General features: G+C 42.5%; 1 protein-coding gene across 1 annotated transcript in view; it reads right to left on the bottom strand.

The window, feature by feature from the left end:
* LOC120056544 (glutamate receptor 3) overlaps nt 1-26,667 on the bottom strand; it is a 97,402-nt gene that overhangs the window by 56,910 nt on the left and 13,825 nt on the right. The window contains exon 3 of the mRNA XM_039004727.1: nt 10,120-10,359. Within this exon, the coding sequence (XP_038860655.1) occupies nt 10,120-10,359 (240 nt within the window). The remainder of the gene's footprint in view (nt 1-10,119; nt 10,360-26,667) is intronic.

Below are 26,667 nucleotides of genomic sequence, written 5' to 3'. Positions count from 1 at the left end.
ATTTCACTTATAATTCACTGTATCACAATTCCAGTGGGTCAGAAGTTTACATACACTAAGTTGACTGTGCCTTTAAACAGCTTGGAAAATTACAGAAAATGATGTCATGGCTTTAGAAGCTTCTGATAGGCTAATTGACATAATTTGAGTCAATTGGAGGTGTACCTGTGGATGTATTTCAAGGCCTACCTTCAAACTCAGTGCCTCTTTGCTTGACATCATGGGAAAATCTAAAGAAATCAGCCAAGACCTCAGAAAAAAATTGTAGACCTCCACAAGTCTGGTTCATTCTTGGGAGCAATTTCCAAATGCCTGAGGGTACCACGTTCATCTGTACAAACAATAGTACGCAAGTATAAACACCATGGGACCACACAGCCGTCATACCGTTCAAAAAGGAGACGCGTTCTGTCTCCTAGAGATTAACGTACTTTGGTGCGAAAAGTGCAAGTCAATCCCAGAACAGCAAAGGACCTTGTGAAGATGCTGGAGGAAACAGGCACAAAATTATCTATATCCACAGTAAAACGAGTCCTATGTCGACATAACCTGAAAGGCCACTCAGCAAGGAAGAAGCCACTGCTCCAAAACCGCCATAAAAAAGCCAGACCTAGGTTTGCAACTGCACATGGGGACAAAGATCGTACTTTTTGGAGAAATGTCCTCTTGTCTGATGAAACAAAAATAGAACTGTTTGGACATCATGACCATTGTTATGTTTGGAGGAAAAAAATGGGGAGGCTTGCAAGCTGAAGAACACCATCCCAACCATGAAGCACGGGGGTGGCAGCATCATGTTGTGGGGGTGCTTTGCTGCAGGAGGGACTGGTGCACTTCACAAAATAGATGGCCTCATGAGGGAGGAAAATTATGTGGATATATTGAAGCAACATCTCAAGACATCAGTCAGGAAGTTAAAGCTTGGTGGCAAATGGGTCTTCCAAATTGTCAATGAAATGGCTTAAGGTCAACAAAGTCAAGGTATTGGAGTGGCCATCACAAGCCCTGACCTCAATCCTATAGAAAATGTGTGGGCAGAACTGAAAAAGCCTACAAACCTGACTCAGTTACACCAGCTCTGTCAGGAGGAATGGGCCAAAATTCACCCAACTTATTGTGGGAAGCCTGTGGAAGGCTACCCGAAACGTTTGACCCAAGTTAAACAATTTAAAGGCAATGCTACCAAATACTAATTGAGTGTATGTAAACTTCTGACCCACTGGGAATGTGATGAAATAAATAAAAGCTGAAATAAATCATTCTCTCTACTATTATTCTGACATTTCACATCCTTAAAATAAAGTGGTGATCCTAACTGACATAAAACAGAATTTTTACTAGGATTAAATGTCAGGAATTCTGAAAAACTGAGTTTAAATGTATTTGGCTAAGGTGTATGTAAACTTCCGACTTCAACTGTATATCATTAATCATATTGAAATCAGGCCGCTATGTGTAATTTCTGGCTCAATGTGTTTCATGATGTGTGACAACATGTGCGCAACGATGTGCCCAATCTGTGATTCAGTGCATTATTATTGAGTAAACATAAAATGCCGCCTCAATAGCCTATATACAGCCATAGGTGGTAATATCTCTCTAGGAGCTGATCCATTGTCAGTATTGCTGAATAATAATATTATAAGGTAAGATTTGGATGGGGAAAGCTGATCTGAGAGCAGCACTGCTTTTCTTTAGACCCCATTAGTATCAACACATGGTCTAATGACACGGTCTCTCTATACGTGCTTGTTTGGAAAACACTCTTAAAAATTTGCCTTGTATATAACGATGCATCTGGTAAGAATCATCATAATAGAGCGCATTCGGAAAGTATTGAGACGCCTTGACTTTTTTCACATTTTGTTACGTTAAATCCTTATTCTAAAATGTATACAATACATTTCTTTCCTCATCAATCAACACACAATACCCCATAATGACAAAGCAAAAACAGAAATACCTTATTTACATCAGATCCTTTCCTATGAGACTCTATATTGAGCTCAGGTGCATCCTGTTTCCATCGATCATCCTTTGATTGGCTGTCCACCTGTCGTCAATTCAATTGATTGGACATTATTTGGAAAGGCACACACCTGTTTATATAAGGTCGCACAGTTGACAGTGCATGTCAGAGCAAAAACCAGCATTGAAGGTCACCAAGAACAGAGTGGCCTCCATCATTTTTAAATGGAAGAAGTTTGGAACCACCAAGACTCTTCCTAGAGCTGGCCGCCTGGCCAAACTGAGCAATCGGGGGAGAAGAGCCTTGGTCAGGGAGGTGACCAAGAACACAATGGTCACTCTGACAGAGCTTCAGAGTCCCTCTGTGGAGATGGGAAACCTTCCAAAAGTACAACCATCTCTGCAGTACTCCACCAATCTGGCCGTTATGGTAGAGTGGCCAGATGGAAGCCACTAGTCAGTAAAAGGCACATGACAGCCTGCTTGGAGTTTGCCAAAAGGCACCTAAAGGACTCTCAGACCATGAGAAACAAGATTCTCTGGTCTGATGAAACCCAGATTGAACTATTTGGCCTGAATGCCAAGAGTCGTGTCTGGAGGAAAACTGACACTATCCCTACGGTGAAGCATGGTGGTGGCAGCATCATGCTGTGGGGATGTTTTTCAGAAGCAGGGACTGGGAGACTAGTCAAGACTGAGGGAAAGTAGAGAGAGATCCTTGATGAAAACTTGCTCCAGAGAGCTCAGGACCTCAGACTGGGGCGAAGGTTCACCATCCAACAGGACAACGATCCTAAGCACACAGCCAAGACAATGCAGGAGTGGCTTCGGGACTGTACATCGCAATTGGGAAACGAGGTCCAAAACCATAACTGGAAAATAAGGGAATTTTTGAGGAACAGCAACAGAACCAAGTAGTGATCTCTACTGTTCTGGAACATAATTGTTATTTTAAAAGCATGGGAACCAGTTAATACATTATTTTTTACCTTTCTGACATTTTTCCAGTCCTACAGAAAAATGGCAACAAAGCACCTATGGAAAGCCCTCCAATGTCTGTCTGCCAGCTGAAAATCTTTGCCCGTGTTTGTAGGTGTTTAGGCTACCTGCCCTCCGAAACATAGCCTACTGTACTGACATTACATCAGGCCTTTACTAGCATGATTCAGAAGATAGGGAGAGAGATTTTTGTTAATTAGAGAATAATAGATTTATTAACTACAAAAAGATAAGTGTTTTTAAGTCTGTTGTTCCTCTGCACACACAAGCTTGTTGGCTAGCTCTGGTCCAGCGTAAAGCCAACTGTGGCAAGTTCAAAGACATTCAAAGATCCTGTATAGAAGCTGCTCCTCTGCAGGTATAATTATGTGGGCCTAATTCAAATAATGCATGTCATAACATGATGTCCAGCACATCATGCCAAGCCGCCTACCTTCACCCTCTCTTGCTCTCTGCCCACCCATGTTTGTATTTGTCTTCGTATTTATTATGGATCCCCATTAGTTCCTGCCAAGGCAGCAGCTACTACTCTTCCACATTAAGGCACTTACAGTACATTACACATAAAATAAAACAGTACATCACATAACATTATTACAACACTACATATCATGGGGACATGCATTATCATGCTGAAACATGAGGTGATGGCTGCGGATGAATGGCACGAAAATGGGCCTCAGGATCTTGTCACAGTATCTCTGCACATTCAAATTGCCATCCATAGCTTATTCCTGCCTATACCATAACCCCACTGTCACCATGGGGCACTCTGTTCACAATGTTGACATCAATATCTGCCCGGGGTACAGTTGAAACCGAGATTCATCCGTGAATGTTTTATTTATTTTATTTAACCTTTATTTAACTAGGCAAGTCAGTTAAGAACAAATTCTTATTTATAATGACAGCCTATCCCGGCCAAACCCTAACTCGGACGGTGCTGGGCCAATTGTGAGCCTCCCTATGGGACTTCCAATCACGGCCGGTTGTGATACAGCCTGGAATCGAACCAGGGTCTGTAGTGACACCTCTAACACTGAGATGCAGTGCCTTAGATTGCTGCACCACTCGTGAAGAGCACACTTCTCCAGCGTGCCTGTGGCCATCAAAGGTGAGCATTTTCCAACTATCGATTACGACGCCAAACTGCAGTCAGGTCAAGACCCTGGTGAGGAAAACGAGCACGCAGATATGCTTCCCTGAGACGGTTTCTGACAGTTTGTGCAGAAATTCTTCGGTTGTGCAAACCCACAGTGTCATCGGCCGGATGTGGAGGTCCTGGGCTGGCGTGGATTAGTATTACATACATAGTATGCGGTTGTGCGGCCGGTTGGACGTACTGCCAAATTCTCTTATGGTAGAGAAAATAACATTTAATTCTCTAGCAACAGCTCTGATGGACATTCCTGCAGTCAGCATGCCAATTGCACGCTCCCTCAAAACACGAGACATCTGCACATTTTAGAGTTGTCACATACTGATCTGTTTCACCTGTCCTTGTGCTTGTCTCCACCCACTCCAGGTGTCAACCATCTTCCCCATTATCCCCTGGGTATTTATACCTGTGTTTTGTCTGTCTGTGCCAGTTCATCTTGTTTTGTCAAGTCAACCAGTGTGTTACTCTGTGCTCCTGCTTTTTCCTCTTCTCTGTGTTTTGCTAGTCCTCCTGGTTTTTGACCCTTGCCTCCCTTGACTCTGAACCTGCCTGCCCTGACCTCAAGCCTGCCTGCCACTCTGTACCTCCTGGACTCTGACCTTGTTATGATCTTTTGCCTGTCCACGACCATTCTCTTGCCTGACCCTTGGATACTAATAAATATCAGAGACTCGAACCATTTGCCTCCCGTGTCTGCATCTGGTCTCGTTCTGTGCCCTTATAAGAGTGGCCTTTTATTGTCCCCAGCACAAGGTGCACCCGGGTAATGATCATGCTGTTTGATCAGCTTCTTGATATGACACACCTGTCAGGTGGATGGATTATCTTGGCAAAGGAGAAATGCTCACTAACGGATGTAAACAAATTTGTGCATAACATTTGAGAGAAATAAGCTTTTTGTGTGTATGGAACATTTCTGGGATCTTTTACTTCAGCTCATGAAACATGTATGTTGTTGTGGCACAATATCGTAGCCTACTATCATACTATTCCATGTGGTCAGCAGCACAGCACAATCACAATATTTTCCTCCCATTCCACTACATGCTTGAATGTGCCTGGACACATGGTGACCATTTGGGGCCTCTGGCGGAGTGGGCAGGCTTGGTTTTGTTCAGGGGGAGAGCAGGGGCACTCAGGGAGAACAGATGCCCCAGCTGTAGAGTCACCATCTGCTGTGAATGCACAATGCTCTATGAGTCAGCGCTTTTCACCAATGAGGTCATCCCACAGTCCATGCACACAGAGAGAGCCTTACAAAAACACAAACAACAAGACCAGGCTCACCTTTTACAAATGAAAAGCCCACCCACCCATACAGTACAATTCACCACCTCGTTTTAACCTTCATCTCATACTCTGACTGAGAACTCTGACTGAGCGTGCCATTTTTAAAACACACTGTACAGTACCTCCAGTACCTCTAAAGCTTCAGTTGATCTAAAGCTAGACCTGTATCATCTATCTCTAGAGTAAATATAGTTGGGCACTCAAAAAGGATTTGTTTGCCGTCACAGAATCGTCCAAGGACACAGAGCTCCAAATTGGACCGACCCAATGTTCTCCATGTTTCGTGTCAGGTTGGGCCCCCCTGAGAGAGACACACAGGTCCTATAGAGAATAAGGACTTGACTTGGAGAAGTTGAGAGCCAATTGAAGTCTTGAAGTTTCAAGGAAGAGCTAACAAGAGCGGGAGAGAGGGACCACACAGACAGACGGCAGGCAGAGCCAGTGATGGGGAAGAAGAGATAAACAGCGTTTAGCCACAGCAGGCTGCCTGTGCTCATTGATTTGTACAGCGGGGCCCGGCCCGGGCTGGAAGTGAAGATGGAGTAGAGAGATCAATGAGATGGAGAGGACAGGAGTGGCTGGTTTGTGCCGCTCTCTCTTTCTCTTTCTGTTTCTCTCTGTCTGTTTCTCTCTGTCTCTCTCACTCACCCACACTGTGTTAATGAGCCTGTGCCTGACTGCTGAACGCAGCCATTTAGCACTGTGCAATTAATCAGACTTTTTCCTGCAGAGAGGAAGCCAGTGAGACTTCCAGCAGGGGAGCACTGTGATTTTACTACATACATGCAATTTCCACCTCAAACCCTACCTTCCCCTACTGTCAGGGTTAACATGGGGACCAGAGAAAAGCTGTAATTTTGCCTGTACTATTGTAGTCTTTGTTTAAGATGATTTCATAAGATTATTCCAAAGCAAGGCAACAAAAAGTTTACTACAAAGACCTATATCCTACAAGAAATAGGTCAGTCAGTAAATATTACAGTATTTACAAAGTATGTTAGTCACATAAAATTACTAATAAAAAGTAGACCCTCTCACAGCAGTGTGTGTCTGTTTGTGGATATTATATGAAAAGGGTTTTTGATTTCTCATATAAAAAATGTATCCGCTTTAGGGCATATTCAACAATATATTATTCAAAACACAAACACTAACAGGTTCTAGCTCTGAGTCAAAGGCACAAATCAATTCCATTCAAACACACTACTTAATTGATAATTTTTCTTAAGGACTTGAGGTGCAGGGTATAAAAACTAAACCCCATTTCTGTAAACAAGAACTAGTGGTGAAGGACTCAAAACACTCTTCAAGGTCTCAATAGCAAAATCAATGGGATTTAGATTCAACACAACAATTTAATATGGAATTTTCTAGGCATTTCCAGCATGATGGTGAGGTGGAATCAATGTGATACAGAGGTTAAAAGAGGAGAATATGACTGCCGGTGTGAGAGACACTCACTAAGAGGCCAAATCACATTTGAAATGGAATGCTCCATGGACATGGAAGGCAGGGTCGGAACCTCTGGGTGTTTATTTTCCTCCACACTCAGTCTCACAATCCCAGTGAAAATGTAGGCGGGAGATTGCTATTTTATTGTACCTTGCCATAGTAACAAATCTCCCTATTACAACCCAGTGTCTCGGAGCCTAAGCAGAGCTTACAGCCATGATGGGGTTAACCTCACTGGGATCCAGGAGAGTGGATTTGCATCCTTTACTATTTCCATTTTCATGCCTTTAGTTGTTATTTCAAGCTTGCGAGAGGAAGGGACTAGACTCACTAGAGTTATGTATATTTTTCTTCCTTTGATTTCCTGGTTCCTTTTGTTTGAGTGTCTCTGTTCAGGTGTGTTTGATGGCTTTGTCATCAGTGATGGAGAAATCATCCCACTGAAATTTGAGAGCCTCCCCAACTTCCAAAAGCTTCCTCTTGTTTTTGTAACAGGAAGTCCATATCAATGTTACCCAATAGTAAAGTGCCATTTAAAATGTCATTTTTAAAAGGTGGAATTTAGATGAGTAGTGATCACTGTCGAGCCTAAACATCCATGTGGGGAACAGAACAGCGAAGGGTTGGTAAGAACAGGAGGAGCAGGAGGGCTCTCTAGCCTTTCTTGCCTCAGAGCAAACACAAGCTGTGTGTAAGGCATACACAGCACAGCATGTGGGGTAAGAATCCAAACGACAGTGGCTCAAGTGCCAATGTTGCTGTCAGCCAAAGGCCCATTGGACCGAAAATCCATTTCCTATGACACAAACACTGCAGCGAGTTGATGGGGCTCTCCACTCCTGTCATCCGTTGGGCGGGTTGGAGTTATGCTTTTTTCTTTACTGCTTTCTTGTCATGCTGTGGAAATGGGGAGTGTGTTACAGATGGTAGCGATCTAGCCCAGACACAGCAGGGGGAAGGGCCTCCATAAGTCAAGTAAAGCTGTAAGGGGAGAATCAGGAGGCACATGGAGGAAGGTTGATTGTGCCCGAGAGAGACAATAAACCCCGTAATCACCTTTCCTCCAGCATAGCAGCCAACCAATTATCAGCTGGTACGGCCTGCCGCAGATACACAGACACTAAGCAACACTATCCATGTTTATGTTTCTGACAGGCGGACCCCAATTTCAAAGCAATTGGCAGTTTATTAATATGGTTTAGGAAGGGATAGACCATAAAGAAAGGATGTTAGCTACTACCATCTCAGTTATGATTGTGTGCTGTGGTGGTGAAGAGGGGAGATTTTTTTTTTTAAATACCGTTTTAAAATAAACCTATTCAATTATTTGAGAAAATATGTTAGAAGTGAGCAATCTTTTTTTCTAGTTGAAAGTTGAACAAAATGTTTTGATGAGAACCATTGACAATCGTGTCAACGTGGGTGATGGATAAAGCACCCACCATACTGGAGTTAATGCAAGCCAGCAACGAAACCTCTTGAGCGCACTGTAAAAGCTGGCTCAATGTAGGCTTAAAAGCACTTTGAATGCACTCTATATAAACCAGTAAACGATCCCAATACAATGAATAGCCCTCCCCATCGCTATAAATCTAAAGTGGTACAGAATATGGTCTATTCTTTGAGAAAATACCTTATGTTTTGATAAAGCTCAATGGTATTGGTGTTAGGAATCTCCCATGAGCCACAGAGGATAAAGACTACAACTAAGATCTCCTATAGCCAGATGAAGAAGTGGGAAATGGTTTACACTTTAGTTTTACACTATAGTGAATGGTAAATAGTGGTTAGAGCATTGGACTAGTAACCGAAAGGTTGCTGGATTGAATCCCCGAGCTGACAAGATAAAAATCTGTTGTTCTGTCCCTGAACAAGGCAGTTAACCCACTGTTCCCTGGGCGCTAAAGACGTGGATGTCGATTAAGACAGCTCCCCACACCTCTCTGATTCAGAGGGGTTGGGTTAAATGCGGAAGACACATTTCAGTTGAAGGCATTCAGTTGTACAACTGACTAGATATCCCCCTTTCCCCTACCCTAAATGATACACAGGAGACAAATGCTGTGTAATTGTTAGCCTCAGCCTTTTTTCCTACCACCAGTATCTAATTACAGCAACAACATGGTACTGTAAACAGAATACCTGTTCCTGTACAGTATGTCTCTCTCTACAGCCAGCTTTACAGTACAGTATGTCTCTCTCTACAGCCAGCTTTACAGTACAGTATGTCTCTCTCTACAGCCAGCTTTACAGTACAGTATGTCTCTCTCTATAGCCAGCTTTACAGTACAGTATGTCTCTCTCTACAGCCAGCTCTACAGTACAGTATATCTCTCTCTACAGCCAGCTTTACAGTACAGTATGTCTCTCTCTACAGCCAGCTTTACAGTACAGTATGTCTCTCTCTACAGCCAGCTCTACAGTACAGTATATCTCTCTCTACAGCCAGCTTTACAGTACAGTATGTCTCTCTCTACAGCCAGCTTTACAGTACAGTATGTCTCTCTCTACAGCCAGCTTTACAGTACAGTATGTCTCTCTCTACAGCCAGCTTTACAGTACAGTATGTCTCTCTCTATAGCCAGCTTTACAGTACAGTAGCCTGGTCCAGGACCAGGAATATCCCACTCTGACAGATTGGAGTGTCATTAGTGTTCTGTCTTAAGGCTGAACTCTCCAGATGTTGACCTTCACAGAGCAGGATGGAGACCTCTGCTAGCTCCCTCCATCAGCCCGTGGCTGCTGCTGGGGTACAGTGGAGAGGGAAAGGGGGGGGGGGCATGAAGGACGTGTAAAAGTCACATTGTGTTGTGGCTCCTTTATATAATCCAATTACAGTCTAAATTATATTCAGAGGATTACACTACAGCACAGCAACAGTCACACAGACAGAAACATCACCTGCCTTGGACTCATTTACTGAAGCAGCCAGCGGCCTGTTTAATGTGGAAGCCAAGGAAAAGCCTCCAGACACTAAAGCACTTTAGGCATCATTACAGGCCCAGATTTAAAGCTTTTAGATCACTCTTAAAATGAGGACTGGGGATCAGAGGATTTCCACACTGAGGGTAAATAATTATATACTTCATGGCTTAATGTGAGGTGACATGGGTGGAGGAGAAAGGAGCTATAGCTTTACAAGCCAGGCTATGGCTTTACCAGAGAGCCTCTATGTACAGTATAGTACAGTATCTCATGTGTGTTGCCAATGCAATGAAGTTTGTCAGACTGTTAGCCAGGCTGTTTCTTACCCCTCTCAGTGTCGTAGAGGTAGACAAACTTCTCCCACTTGTAGTGGGCCAGCAGGCTGAGGACAGCTCCCCGTAGAGGAGGCCTCATCTGGATGACAAACTGCACGTCGGCATCGGCGGGGAAGCTGGGTGTGATGAAGGAGGTGTGCAGAGCCCCACAGAACGAGGTTAGCGTGTTCATGGACTTCTGGTCGTAGAAGCCGAAGATGGCGTACACTCCTCTGGAGAACTGGGAGCAGACTGGACAAACAGACAGACAAACAGACAGAACAGTCAGTTCTGGGTCGGAACATAGTCAGTCTAGAAATACAAACAGTCTGTTTGAGTAAGTTCAGGTGAGGTCCAGAACTCAGAACACAGTCAACCATAACAGGTTGGTTAGGATTAGGACACAGTCAATCAAGCCTCCAGGCAGACCACAAGCAGTCAAATAAGGTCATCTCTTCCCACATTCAGACATCCAGGTGAGGGCCAGAACACAGTCAACTACACACACAGTCCAATAAGGCCATATCTCTCCCTGCAGTCATAGAACATAACACATAGCCTGACATTTATTTATTTATTAATTTATTGACTGAGAACACATTCTCATTTACAGCAATGACCTGGGGAATAGTTACAGGGGAGAGGAGTGGGGATGAATGAGCCAATTAGAAGCTGGGGATGATTAGGTGGCCATGATGCTATGTGGGTTGGAAATTTGGGATTTTTAGTGACCAGAGTCAGGACACCTGTTTAACGTCCCATCCGAAAGAAGGCACTCTACACAGGGTATTGTCCCCAATCACTGCCCTGAGGCATGGGGATATATTTTTTGGGACCAGAGGAAAGAGTGCCTCCTCCAACATGATCAGATCTCAAAATAATAGCTACCAAGCAGAGAGAGAGAGAATGGATTAATCAGAATATTGTAGGATGTAGATGTGATGGTGGAGTAATAGAGAATTCAAGGGAGTTCATGTGTAGAAAATGAACTATTACTTGTAAGGTTGTGAAGGGAATTTAAACAGGCATTAATCTATATAAATAGGGAAATAAATGGTGACTATTTGAATAAATGACAGGCGTGTGGGATGTGCGTTCCCATGGCAGTGCTCTCTGCCTCTGTGCCCTTCACTTCTCCTTGGACTCAATGTATCTGCTTGGTTAATCAACTAGAACTAATGGGGGAAATCAGTGCACTGGCCACTGCTCTTAATGGACAAATACCTCCTACCACCATGCAGGATGCAGGCAGGCGTTGTTGCAGCATGGGCAGTGCTCGCTGGTCGCTGCAGTATAAATTGATTTATAAGAAGCTGCTATATTGGGCCATCTGTGGGGCTGATGAAAATTAGCTCCGGCTATAAACACTATGTACAATGCACCGGGTACTTGGTCTAACAAGGTGTAAATATTAGATTTTTACACAACAAAAAGGTGAACAAACCTCTCTTGTGAATGTACAAACGTTTTTAAACAAGCTCCTATGTCCCTCCTTATCTCTGTCTCCTATAAATGTTTGTTTTAAGTGGAATGGACGTTTGTGAACCCTGAATAACAACTCTACTGATAACTCCACTGTCCCACAGCATCTGGCTGATTCCTCAAGCCCTTTGCCCTCCGTCCACTGTGCTCCTCCTCTCCTCTCTTCACCTGACTGACTTCTTTATTAGAAAACGAAAATGTTGCTGAAAATGTTCGTTTTTTTTCACAGGGTGGTCTGCTCTTGTTTTCAGCATGCAAAATTAGAAAATGAAAGAAATAACCATTGAAAAGGAATGCGGTACTAGAGCTTATAGAATAAATAGGGGCCTAACCCTCAAATAAATCTCTTGGAAACCTTGAAACACCACAGCATTGTTGCTGCATAAAACTAGAAAGACTGACCTTTGGAGTGGATTGGTAAAAAGAGAACAGTCCGGAGACACACCTGACTCATTTCGCGCTTCTGTGATCTTCCAGTATTATTTTCAAGTTCAATGCTGCATGTTACACAACACTGGTTTAAAGGCATCTCAGCATCATTCTTCCATCAAGCCAACCATTCACTACACATTTCTCTACCCATCTATCATGCTTCAATTCAACCACTTATCCATCCATCAATGAATCATCCCTCCCTCCATCCATCCGTTCATGGCCTTCTCCTTTGGTCTGGGCACACATCAGATGAATGTGTGTTTGTTCTGGGGCCAGGGGCAACACCAGCATAATGACTACTACAGCAGGTGTCTGTCTGTGTGAAGGTAAAGCATTCCATCTGCTTGGAATAACTAGCGACAGATGAGGCTGAAACCACTGCACGTGGCAGGAATCGACATGAGGCTGAAACCACTGCACGTGGCAGGAATCGACATGAGGCTGAAACCACTGCACGTGGCAGGAATCGACATGAGGCTGAAACCACTGCACGTGGCAGGAATCGACATGAGGCTGTTGTGGCATTGTTTCATAGTCTAATCATATAATTTTTTCCTGCAGACTTGAAGTAACTTTTTTAATTGAATGTGTTCTCCTCCCTCTCCCTTTGAAGAGGCTTAAGAAATAGGCATATGAGAAAATGCCAGAGTAGATTCCCATGCACTGCTAGTCCTCATATACAGTACCACAGCCTCTCTCAAAGCCAGCCCATGGCCTAAACAATAACAACCACACACTCCTTAGCTTACAAACCTGACATACCACAGACCTGATATATCGACTAATACACACATGCAACTGAGACACATTTATTTTTAAAGACAACCAATTCCAAGTCTATGGATTTTAACTCAAGACAAAGGCTGTTTTCTCCACTACATACCAAGGGAGCCAGGCTCTGGTGATAAAAAATAGAATCCCTTCCAAGCCTTGGCTTTCAATGCACGGAAAATATTGGATTTGTAATTTTCCACGACAAAGGGAAGGCTTTAACTCATGCTATCAATACATACTGTAGCATGGAACAGCCACATCATAATAATGCAGTGCTAGCATGTTTGCTGCACAAAATGGTAATAGCTCCTGTTTCGTCAAGGTTAAATATAGCCCCAATTCTCCTTCTGCACTAATGAGATCATACATCTGGCTCTGGGAGTGGATTAGCTGCTGGTATAACAGCATCATCTGGGCTCCGGGAGTGGACTAACTGCTGGTATAACAGCATCATCTGGGCTCCGGGAGTGGACTAACTGCTGGTATAACAGCATCATCTGGGCTCCGGGAGTGGATTAGCTGCTGGTATAACAGCATGATCTGGGCTCCGGGAGTGGACTAACTGCTGGTATAACATCATCCCTGTGATCATGGCCTGGTCTGGCAATGGGGACGCACAACATTTTCTTTATTACAGGAGTGAATCAAAGCCCCGGGTGACAGGCCCTGTTCTACTGTTCTAGGGTAATTCACAGCTCTGTTCTATATGCTCACTAGCCTGGTTGCCATCTCTGTTCAGCTATTACATTCCACTCTTTGCCACTCCTGTCATTAGACAAAGACACTGGCCTTTCGGCAGTATGCAAATATGACTATTCTATCATTAATGAGCTCAAGGAGATGAGAGGATTTGATCCTGATTCGATAACCCTCAATTCAACGTCTATTCCACGTTGATTCAATCACAATTTCATACAAATTAGACTGATAGGAAAACGTTCTAACTTAATTCATACATTTGATTGGAAACATTCTAACATTGGGCATTCTTTGACGTAATACATTTCATTGTAAAAACGTGGGGAGTACAGAAAATTCCCCTTTATTGCATTTTTACCACCAGCCAATGTGAGCACAACATTGTGAACGCTGTAGCCTATGTTATATCCATCAAGCAAGAGCAAGGCAAGGTGCCTCTTTCCTCGAATATATCAATTTTTTTATTGATCAAGTGACCTATCTATATTGCTACTTCTGGGACACGCATTGGGCTAGGATATTGGTTCAAGAGCTATAAAGGATTGAACGTAATTTGTAATAAGGGTTACATGGAGAAAATAGGACCTCTCTGAAATGAAAATGATTAAACCCTCCCTGAACGCTTGAAAGAAAACAAGTGACCCTCCCCTACACCCCAAATAATAATTAAAACAAAGTGGATAACACAGAACACCGTTTACCCTCATTTCTTGGACAGACCAGAGCCTTATTTATGCAGTTTTAGAAACTCTTCTTCGTCCTGTCATCATTACATGGAAATGTAGGAATTTCGATAGCGCACAGGGCTGTGGGCCAGAAGGTTGTGCAGGTTCACAGACCACCACAGACAAGAGTAGGGGTGGAAAGATCTCCTTTACAGTAAAAGCATTGCATGAATCTATCATCGTATTTACAGGTCCGACAAAAAAAATGCCTTTTAGAAATATTGAAGGCAATTCTACTTATTTTTACATACTAGCAGAATCTTTTTTAATACCACACAAATTACCGGAATTACAGGCTAAGAATGGAAAGAGAGATAGGCCTGTGTTCATAGTACCATATTTGTCCAATGACAAATAAGTGTATCTTGTTTGCAATGAAACTGCCCCTGTTTTGAAATAATTAAATTTGAGACGTCATTAGGAATCTGAGCATGGTATTTTTAAAAGTTAGGCCTACCTTCCATCCCAGACAGTAGGCCTACCTTCCATCCCAGACAGTAGGCCTACCTTCCATCCCAGACAGTAGGCCTACTTTCCATCCCGGACAGTAGGCCTACCTTCCATCCCGGACAGTAGGCCTACCTTCCATCCCGGACAGTAGGCCTACCTTCCATCCCGGACAGTAGGCCTACCTTCCATCCCAGACAGTAGGCCTACCTTCCATCCCAGACAGTAGGCCTACCTTCCATCCCAGACAGTAGGCCTACCTTCCATCCCAGACAGTAGGCCTACCTTCCATCCCAGACAGTAGGCCTACTTTCCATCCCGGACAGTAGGTCTACCTTTCATCCCGGACAGTAGGCCTACCTTCCATCCCAGACAGTAGGTCTACCTTCCATCCCAGACAGTAGGCCTACCTTCCATCCCAGACAGTAGGCCTACCTTCCATCCCAGACAGTAGGCCTACCTTCCATCCCAGACAGTAGGCCTACCAATGCAGAGAAATGAAAGCTTTAACTGCTGGCTACTCTTCTTCCGTGGCTTCACCCAACAAGAGAAGGTCACACAGAAGTGTTTCCCTAAAAGCTGTCTGGGTTTAAACATATTCTATTGTACAGAAAAGCTTAATCAATTGATAGTGACAGAATTTGATTACTCCCCAAGCAAAGTATTTATTTTGTCTCCTGGCTATAGAAAGTCGTAGCTCAGCCTCAATGTCAAAGAAACAAAACAATGATATCCCCATATGCATCAGAGTCACGTCTTTTCTGGGTATTTTACAGCTTGTTTCTAGCATAAAGCATCGCGGACCAAAGTGTAACAGTATAACTTAAAACCGTCCCCTCGCCCCGACACGGGCGCGAACCAGGGACCCTCTGCACACATCAACAACTGACACCCACGAAGCGTCGTTACCCATCGAAAAGCACTGTTATAGATCACTTTATATAATCGGATATTTTTTATTTTCTTCAAAATCTTGAGCTAACAATGGGTAGGCCTGTGCTTTTTGCCATTTTCTTAAGTAAAAGGTAGGACTATGGCATTCCCTCTCATACCCCCTCAATTCGAGTTCTGGTTTTAACTTAACAGCCCTTCACTGACATGGAGGTAGGCTATTTAAAGAGTGCATGGTGGGTGGAGGAATTGGCCAACTAATCTATGTATAAGTGCCTTCAGAAGGTATTCATACCCTTTGACTTATTCCACATTGTGTTGTGTTACGGCCTGAATTCAAAATAGATTAAGTAGATGTTTTCCTATCTACACACAATACCTCATAATGACAAAGAGAAAACATGTTTAGATAAATGTTTGTAAATGTATTGAAAATTAAATGAATACATATCTAATTTACATAAGTATTCACACCCCTGAGTGAAATCACCTTTGGCAGCGATTACAGCTTTGAGTCTTTCTGGGTAATATTTTGCCAGTGCTTATAGCTCCATTTCGTTCTTATTCTGAAAATCTCCCCAGTCCTAAACGATTACAAGCATACCCATAACATTTTAGTAATTTAGCAGACACTCTTATCCATACTTTTCTTTTTTTCATACTGGTCCCCATAGGAATCAAACCCACAATTCTGGCGTTGTAAACACCATGCTCTACCAACTGAGATACACAGGAACACATGATGCAGCCACCATTATGCTTGAAAATATGCAAACTGGTACTCAGTAATGCGTTGTATTGGATTTACCCCAAACATAACTCTTTGTATTCAGGACAAAAAGTTAATGGCATAACATGTTTTTTTTGCCTTATTACTGTCTTTTTGAAAACAGGATGCATGTTTCGGAATATTTTTATTCTGTACAGGCTTCCTTCTTTTCACTCTGTCAATTAGGCTAGTATTGTGGAGTAACTACAATTTTGTTGATCCATCCCCAGTTGACCTCATGGTGAAATTTCCTTCCTCTCCGGCAACTGTGTTAGGAAGGACGCCTGTATATTTGTAGTGACTGGGTGTATTGATACACAATCCAATGTGTAATTAATAACTTCACTATGCTCAAAGGGATATTCAATGTCTGCTTTTTTTTTACACCCATCTACCAATAGTGCCCTTCTTTGCGAACCATTGGAAAACCTCCCTTGTCTTTGTGGTTATATCTGTGTTTTGAAATTCACCTCATAGATAATTGTTTGTGTGGGGTACAGAGATGATGTAGTCATTCCAAACTCATGTTTAAACACTATTATTGCACACAGAGTCCATGCAACTTATTATGTGACTTGTTAAGCACATTTTTATTCCAGAACTTGGCTTGCCATAACAAAGGGTTTGAATACTTATTGACTCAAGACATTTCAGCATTTCATATTTATTTGTTTTATTTTTTTTTTGGGGGGGGGGGGGGGGGGGGACATAGTAACACTTTGACATTAATGGGGTATTATGTGTAGGCCAGTGACAAAAAAAAGTTAATTTAGGCTTTATGTGGAAAAAGTCAAGGGGTGTGAATACTTTTTGAAGGCACTGTACATAGCAGCCTAAAGCCTATTTTCGTCTGTCAAAGGTAGGCCTACCTTGTATTTCTTAGATAGGAAGAAATAGGTTCCAACACAAACCCCTCTTGTTGTTAGCAAAGTCTAAATAAAATTAAAACGGTTTAAATGAATTATGCCTACTCGAATTTGCCTACTTTCAGCACCATGAGCTGTCCATTTCCGTTTGATTGTGCCGCGATTGCTGCTTCAAATTTCAGTACCACAATGTAAGTTACTAGAATCTGGCTTATTGTGAGGTCAATAACTCTGATAAATACAGTGCATTCGGAAAGTATTCAGACCCCTTGACTTTTCCCACATTTTGTTACGATACAGCCTTATTCTAAAATCGATTACATTTTGGGGGTTTTCCTCATCAATCTACACACAATACCCCATAATGACAAAGCAAAAATAGTATTCTATACATTTGTGCAAATGTATTAAAAGTAAAAAACTGAAATATCACATTTACAACGATTGTAAATGTAAATGTATATCCATCCTTAAGAGGAATAGAGAGAGGACGGAAGAGAGAGAGAAGCCAGTGGAGATGCCATGAATTACGCAAGAAGGGAACAGTGAAGACAGAGATGTGTAAATTAAAAGTGAATTCATAGGCTAGGATATTAATCTTCCATTCGTATGCTAGCCTATATATTAGTCCTAGCCTACTACAGTGAATTCAGGCGACCACCACCTGTGCTACGGAATGACAAAAACAATATTTTTTTCAGACGCATGTTTTGTGCTAATGAATTGAAGTTCAACACAGCCAAATGTGTCAGTTTAATTAAATGCGCAATAAAAAGGTATAGTGCCTAGGCATATTTAATGATACCCTGGCTGTAGGCAACAGATCGCAAGGCAGGCAATCCCCGATTCCCCACTGAATTAATGACAAGTTCACTTTTTCATCCATAAACGCATATCAAGTGCAAGTAAACTGTCCAGAAGCTCACACCAGCAGGATGGGGGGCCTTTTCATTAGGAGGAAAGTCTACCGTGGATCGCGAAAATAATCACTGACGAGTCACGGTTTTGTCTCACCAGGGGTGATGGTCGGATTTGCGTTTATCGTCGAAGGAATGAGTGTTACACCGAGGCCTGTACTCTGGAGCGAGATCGATTTGGAGGTGGAGGGTCCGTCATGGTCTGGGGCGGTGTGTCACAGCATCATCGGACTGAGCTTGTTGTCATTGCAGGCATTCTCAACGCTGTGCGTTACATGGAAGACATCCTCCTCCCTCATGTGGTACCCTTCCTGCAGGCTCATCCTGACATGACCCTCCAGCATGACAATGCCACCAGCCATACTGCTCGTTCTGTGCGTGATTTCCTGCAAGACAGGAATGTCAGTGTTCTGCCATGGCCTGTTGGATCGGAAGGTGAGGGCTAGGGCCATTCCCCCCCAGAAATGTCCGGGAACTTGCAGGTGCCTTGGTGGAAGAGTGGGTTAACATCTCACAGCAAGAACTGGCAAATATGGTGCATTCTATGAGGAGGAGATGCACTGCAGTACTTAATGCAGCTGGTGGCCACACCAGATACTGACTTACTTTTGATTTTGACCCCCCTTTGTTCAGGAACACATAATTCCATTTCTGTTAGTCACATGTCTGTGGAACTTGTTCAGTTTGTCTCAGTTGTTAAATCTTATGTTCATACAAATATTTACACATGTTAAGTTTGCACGTTTCTTTTTTTGATGAGTTTACTAAGCCTTTTCCTAGCTCATTTGTGAGAACCAGTTATAGCCTTCAGTCCTAGTTTTGATTCACCTGCCTGTTTGCCTACCGGTGTATGACCATTGCCTGCCCGTGAACACAATTCCTGCCTTCTGCGAAGGCGAAATAAACACCTGCCGCGCTCTGCGCGTGAATCTACACCTTTTTCTCCCCGAGTATTCATTACACGTAGCTAGATTGAATCTTGTAAACTAATATTTTCCGTATCATTCTAGCCACTTTGAACAATATGCTCTTGCATTGACACTGACTTTCTGTTTTTACTCAATGACATTCAAATTATCATTGAAAAAAAGTCACTAATGTAAGTTTGTTCCGCCTGAGCGAGTCTGACCAAAAGTCAGAGACCACTATGATACAAATGCATTTGGATCGCGGGAAAAGAGCAGAAATAGGCTTTTGTATGCTACAGTCCAATCTATCTCTTCCAATGGCTCAACTACTATCCGTATACAAAGATTATCCCATTTGAATTAACGCTTGGAGGTAAGGACGACAGCAGTGGTGTAGCCTACGGGCTATAGGGATATGACAAATATACACTGCTCAAAAAAATAAAGGGAACACTTAAACAACACAATGTAACTCCAAGTCAATCGCACTTCTGTGAAATCAAACTGTCCACTTAGGAAGCAACACTGATTGACAATAAATTTCACATGCTGTTGTGCAAATGGAATAGACAACAGGTGGAAATTATAGGCAATTAGCAAGACACCCCCAATAAAGGAGTGGTTCTGCAGGTGGTGACCACAGACCACTTCTCAGTTCCTATGCTTCCTGGCTGATGTTTTGGTCATTTTAATGAGGACATTTTGAAATCATAAACAGCTGCAAATTATCGAGATATCTTTAGGCCTGTATCAAACGCAGCATACGACATACATTTTTAACATGCAAATAGCATTTTTCGGTATAGTGCTAAAAACATGCCATTTCATGAGAGCAGCATTTTATTTTTAACTCAAAGCAATGAGTCCAATCAGTCCTCTATGGCAACAAAATCAGAAACAACAGAGTAGGCTAATTATTCCTTAGTTTTGGGGTTATGAAAAGGGAAAACAATTTGGCTAATCTATAATTCCATATTTCCAAGTCCTATTCTTGAAGATCAATGGATATTACATTTATTGGAATGACTGGAAATGTGTCTGACTTTGGTTTTTAATGTAAAGACATAGCCTAATTGTATTATTATCTGTAGTAGAAAGAAATAGGTTAAAAGAAGCCTATATAACCAAACCGTAAAGTAAAATGCAACATATATTCATGGCCAGCTATGTAAACTAACATTGATTTATCCTGCAATATGTCATTCAATTGGTAATACTCATTTTTGTCTTCTTCAAATTCTTCTTAAGGAAAAGTAATCTAAAAGTAACTGAAAGTAATCGAAAAGTTGTTACTGATTACAATTTTGGACAGGTAACCTGTAACTATAACAGATTACATTTAGAAAGTAAACTACCCAACCCTGGTTCTATAAACCCACAGCTCTATTCTACAGTCGCTCCTAGCTCTGTGCACCTCTGCTCAGAATAATACCACAGAGGTGTTAATCGCATGATTAACTCACAGTTAAAAATGAAGCATCCTTTCTCTTCACTTTCTCTAAGTATTCTCTGACATTCTGTCTTCCTCCTCTCTCCTCTCTTCTAATTAGGCCCCTCACCTTCTGACGTGGTGGTCTGTCATTCATTACTGCTGACGTAGCTAGCACTGCCTCCCCCTTCTCTCTCTGTTGGTCCCCCTCTCTTGACAACTCATTAAACGTAATGGGTGGTTGCTGTGGTCCCAGTGGCCCCAGCGTTATATCATGTTTCCCAGAAACCTGGGGATTTGCACATCAGAAGGTCTCCCCTATAGGCAGCTGTTGGATCTATTGTGAGTCTTACACACCACTCAGTGAGGTGAGTATTAAGCTGTATGAACGCTGTGCACTCCACCACACCGCACCGCACAGCCCAGACAGCCTGCTTGCCTGCAAAGTGAATTCTTAAAGCGCTAGCTAGCTGCTATCGCTGAAGACTGGGTGAGGAGAGGCTAACAGAACAGAAGCAACAGGCTTTCTCTCCAGGTTGCTGCTGCTTTCCTTGCTCAGACAAGGTAACAAAAGAAGCATCAGTAAGGCAGTCAGAAAATCAATCCCCCATCCATGTGACTGAGTAGAGTGGTAAGAGGGCGTTACGGGCTAACTAAGGCAAACCAAAGCTCCTTGACATTGCTGAGGCCAACCTCCTACACAGGTTATTATACCTCTGATGGAGTAAGGATGAGCGTAGAGACTTTAAGGGTCCTGGGGTCTGACGGCAGACTGACAGTGGATGTGGGCCTACTATGGACAACTGCATCACCCTCTGGGGCACTGGATGACTAGAAATGCTGTTGCCTGAGGGTGAGGTTATTAGATTATTAGGTTATGAGGTAATGCCTAAGACAAGTAACCTCTGATGGTACTGGGCTGGCTGTACTCTACTGTGGTGCTGGGAGCCAGCAGGGGGGAGAGTGTTGACTGCTGTCCAGGGCAACTTCCCCCTTCTTCAGAGAGGCATCCTGGGTGAGAGGCAGGCCAGGGGCCCAGGGAGAGGCTCTAAGCACCATGGGAATACCTGTACAAGGGCCACATGTTCAGGGACAAAATAGAGCAGAGCCCACAACAGCTGCTGACACACACACACACACACACACACACACACACACACACACACACACACACACACACACACACACACACACACACACACACACACACACACACAATATTTGAAATTATATGAAATAACAACAAAAAAGCTCCAAACAGCTCCAAAATACAAATACTGTAGATGAAAGACATCATAATACTCTTATGGTATACTTATTGAGAAAGAGAAACAACCGGCACATGTTCAAAGCCACAGCCTTACTAACTACTGGATGTGAAATTGTTTTGGCGGTGGAAAATACTGTATTTATCCTACTTTAATGTGGGAAGCACTGTTAGGCAGACAACATAACCAATGGTACAATATGCTGCTGTTATGCTTCAAATGGATTTCACTGCTCTCAAGACTGTTCAAGCATACCTAAAGCATGCCTGTGGCCACAGCACCCCTGTGTTTCAAAATAAATACATACTTCCTTCTCTTATCCCAGAAGAGGACATTTTTTGAATAATTATTGTGTTTTTAGAAAACTTTTTTTTTCTGTTCAACCTTTATTTTTCCTGGTTGTCCCATGAAAAGAAATCTATTCCATGAGATTGATTCCAGATCGACTGTCTTTATATAATTGACTTGTATTTTATAGATTGCATGCATTAAACCAAATTAAATTGTGCCTAATCAGATCAATCTGTAATGCCATAATGAGCAGCGAGATAACATATAATGAGGGAATGTGAGTGTTTTTGTGGTTGTAACCGGCAGTAACTTCATATGGACCTGATATCTAATCTAGTTTAAAAAAAAATGAATACATGAATCAAATCAAAACCTCATTTTATTCGTCACATGCTTCGTAAACAACAGGTGTGGACTAACAGTGAAACAGTGCTCGGCCCCCCACTTCCTCTATTCTACTATCACCTACTTTGTCTTGGTGACATTGAGGGAAAGGTTGTTGTCCTGGCACCACATTGTTATGTCTCTGACCATCCTATAAGTTGTCTCATCGTCGTCGGTGATCAGGCCTATCACCGTCGTTTCGTCAGCAAACTTAATGATGGTGTTGCAGTGCGCGGCCAGGGTGCGAACAGGGAGTACAGGAGGGGACTAAGCACGCACTCCTGAGGGGCCCCCGTGTTGAGGGTCAGTGGGGCGGATGTGTTGTTGCCTACCCTCACCAGGCGGTCCATCAGGAAGTCCAGGATCCAGGTGCAGAGGGAGGTGTTCAGTTCCAGGGTCTTTAGCTTAGTGATGAACTTGGAAGGCACTATGGTGTTGAATGCTGAGCTGTAGTCAATGAACATCATTCTCACATAGGTATTCCTCTTGTCCAGGTGGGAGAGGGCAGTGTGGAGTGCAATAGAGATTGCGTCATCTGTGGATCTGTTAGGGCGGTATGCAAATTGGAGTGGGTACAGTGTTTCTGAGATGATGGTGTTGATGTGAGCCATGACCAGCCTTTCAAAGCACTTCATGGCTACAGATGTGAGTGCTACGGGCAGGGCATTTAGACAGATTACCTTGGCGTTCTTGGGCACAGGGACTATACATGTACATATTACCTACATGTACATTACCTCAATTACCTCGACTAACCGGTGCCCCCGCACATTGACTCTGTACCGGTACCCCCTGTACAGTATGTAGCCTCGCTATTGTTATTTTACTGCTGTTCTTTAATTATTTGTTACTTCGATTTTTTATTTTTTACTTAACACTTATTTTTCTTAAAACTGCATTGTTGGTTAAGGGCTTGTAAGTAATCATTTCACTGTAAGGTCTGGCGCATGTGACAAATACAATTTTGATTTGATTTGATATGGTGGTCTGCTTGAAACATGTAGGTATTACAGACTGGGTCAGGGAGAGGTTGAAAATGTGATAAAAAATGTAAAAGGAACAGCCTTCCGTCTAATTCCCCAGGTCTATCGGCTGATATGGTTATTCATCAGATACAGCCGACAAGCACAGAGACATTGTATGACTCATTTTCTGTGCCTTGTGCTCATTCCACCCAGAGGCTAGTTGTCATCGCTAGTCCAATCTTATCATAGTCACAAATGACCAAAGTTATTATCAGGCTGAAAAAAGTCCCTGAATGCAAACAAAACGTGACATACTATACAAATACAAAGAGGGTGCTTCTGCTTCTATTATACCCATGATGTTAGAGCTGTGTACTAGTACTAGGGAAACTGTACGTTAGCAAAACTGGTCCTCTGTTTATAATATTGAAAACAGAAATTCAGTGAGTTTCCAATGTAACATCCAATGTAAGATGTTGGTTGGGATACATCTTCCAACAGGTAAGTAAATAACATGAAGTTGCACCAATGGTCTTCCTGTGTTTTCAGTTCTGTCCTCAGAACACATCTGAGGTGGATTACCGGTATGCCTAATCTCAGGCCTACTGGTGTATGTATGCAGCCCACAAGTAAAACAAAATAATTAGGTGGAAATCAGCCTGAGTGAGCAACGGTCAGGCCCACTGACTATTATGGTCCTGTATGAGAGAATTATGCTTTAATATTCCAACATGATGGAACAGCAACACAGCTAACCCTCCACCCACACATACATTTGCATATTGCAGGAACAACAGCCCCAGACTGTTTATGAAGAGCAGGGGAAGGAGAGGAGAACATGCTGGATACAGATGTCATGTTCTTTAAAGTCATTGCTTTTTTAAATGCTGCTAGCTTTGCATCAAAGCCCTTGATTGGAGAGTTGAAAGAAATCACAAGAGAGCCTCACAAGAGAAATGTTGCACTCTGATGATTTTCAGTGTGTTGTATGCTTTTTGTGAGGAAAGGGTTAGGGGATTCAATAATTACGCATGCGAAGCAGCACTGTAGCAGCCCCACCACTGACGTTCAGACGATTGTAATGGGAGGAATTCCATCGTGACACCAGAGGGCTGTGCATCATCACCATGAAACCCAGTATGAAAAGTCTCCTTGGAATATTGCCTGCTAACCTCACAGGATCAAGTACCTTCCCTAATCTCTTTAAAATCCACCAACACACTCCTCTATAGACAGACAGTATAAGAGTGAAACCCATAGTTCTACTGTATATAAAAGATGATATGACACAAGTGTCAGCTTAGACAACTCATTTCAAGCAGATGCTTGTTCTGAAAATGTACTGAAAGATTTAATAAACTGACAAACTGCCATGGGGGATTATAAATGAACATGAAGTGATTCTTGTACGATTACCTTTCATCAAGCACATGATAAAATGTTCATCCTCTTTGTGGTTTCACAATTCATCATCATTTAATTTGTCTTTGAGGCAGTAGTGTGATGCTCAATTAACTGCTTTTGCCAATTCAGTAGAGATGTAGGATCTTAATTTGATCACCCGGTTGCAGGAGAACTTTCCTGCAATGCAGGAAATGTAAAACTTGTAGTGTATTTGAGGTTTAAAAAGGCTTCTAAAGTTATTCCTTTCCACTTTGAAATGTCAGACTTGATTCTCCCTTATAAACATTTGTATCAACCCCTACAAAAATGTCCATGAATTATAATCCACATATTAATTCACACTTCCTGTTGCTGCAGGATTATTTCCCTGCTGTAGCAAACTGGCTCAAATTAAGATTTTACATCTGTACAAATGCAGAGTGGAATTAAGAACGAGGTACAAGCAAGTCCTTGAAAGCTATAAATACAGCACCTTTAAATTATTCACCGGCTCAATGGTGTGGTTGGTTCGTTTTTCATTAGGCTTCTAAATGTGAAGCACATAGCTTGTTGTCCTTGAATAATCTCAGGTAATAGTGAATCACAGCACAGCACAGCACAGCACAGCACAGCACAGCACAGCACAGCACAGCACAGCACAGCACAGCCTCATTGTGCGCTGTTTTAGCTAGCTGTTGTGTAAGAGTGCAAAATCTTTCAGCGGCGGAGGGGGCCATTGTGACCTGTCAGTAGAGATCACTGTCGCTTGGTTGCCACACTAGACATGCATGCACATTCTGACGCACAGGTTGAAAAGGGGCACTGCACATCCCAATGACTAGCCCTCAGGATCATCCAACACTGATGCCATTTTACAACCTCACCATTACCACCAAGTGCACTGTGGGCAGAACATACTGCCTGCTGCATGTGTTGGAACTGGGTGTTCAGTACTGGGGATTGGGTTAAGCACAAAATGAAATAGAACACTACTGTGTTTTGTATCTCCATGGGGTTAAGTCTTTCATTTAGATATTAATTTGAGACTGGCAAGGTGACATTCTATTCAGAGTGTATGTTATTATCTTTGTTTATCAATTACCGTGATTCAATGCACGGATGCCAAAATCCATCTGCCACTTTGTTAATTTTCTATACAACTTAATTTACCACATGCTGAGGAGAACCTGTTAGTCTAGTCAGGTGTGAGAAGTGACCTCCTCCAATGTAGTTCAAGCTGGGGATGTTTAAATGTGTCAGGATATCAGCCACTATCTCTGTAGTGCTCCTAATGCACTGTCTAGAACAATAATCTCCTGATACAGACGTCCTATGCTACTTTCATCTATTTTAAACACTGACAAAGGAAATTGAGAAATGTTGATTCATATATACACTACCGTTCAAAAGTTTGGGGTCACTTAGAAATGTCCTTGTTTTTGAAAGAAAATCATATTTTTTTGTCCATTAAAATAACATCAAATTGATCAGAAATACAGTGTAGACATTGTTAATGTTGTAAATGACTATTGTAGCTGGAAACAGCTGATTTTTTATGGAATATCTACATAGACATACAGAGGCCCATTATCAGCAATCATCACTCCTGTGTTCCAATGGCACGTTGTGTTAGCTAATCCAAGTTGATCATTTTAAAAGGCTAATTGATCATTAGAAAACCATTTTGCAAATATGTTAGCACAGCTGAAAACTGTTGTTCTGATTAAAAAAGCAATAAAATTGGCCTTCTAGAATGGTTGAGTATCTGGAGCATCAGCATTTGTGGGTTCAATTACAGGCTCAAAATGGGCAGAAACAAAGCACTTTCATCTGAAACTCGTCAGTCTATTCTTTTTCTGAGAAATGAAAGCTATTCCATGCGAGAAATTGCCAAGAAACTGAAGATCTCGTACAACGCTGTGTACTA

This window comes from Salvelinus namaycush, chromosome 12 (genome assembly GCF_016432855.1).
Source record: "Salvelinus namaycush isolate Seneca chromosome 12, SaNama_1.0, whole genome shotgun sequence".
Lineage (NCBI taxonomy): Eukaryota > Metazoa > Chordata > Actinopteri > Salmoniformes > Salmonidae > Salvelinus > Salvelinus namaycush.
Note: the sequence above shows the minus strand (reverse complement) of the source record. Positions and strands in the feature narration are given on the sequence as shown.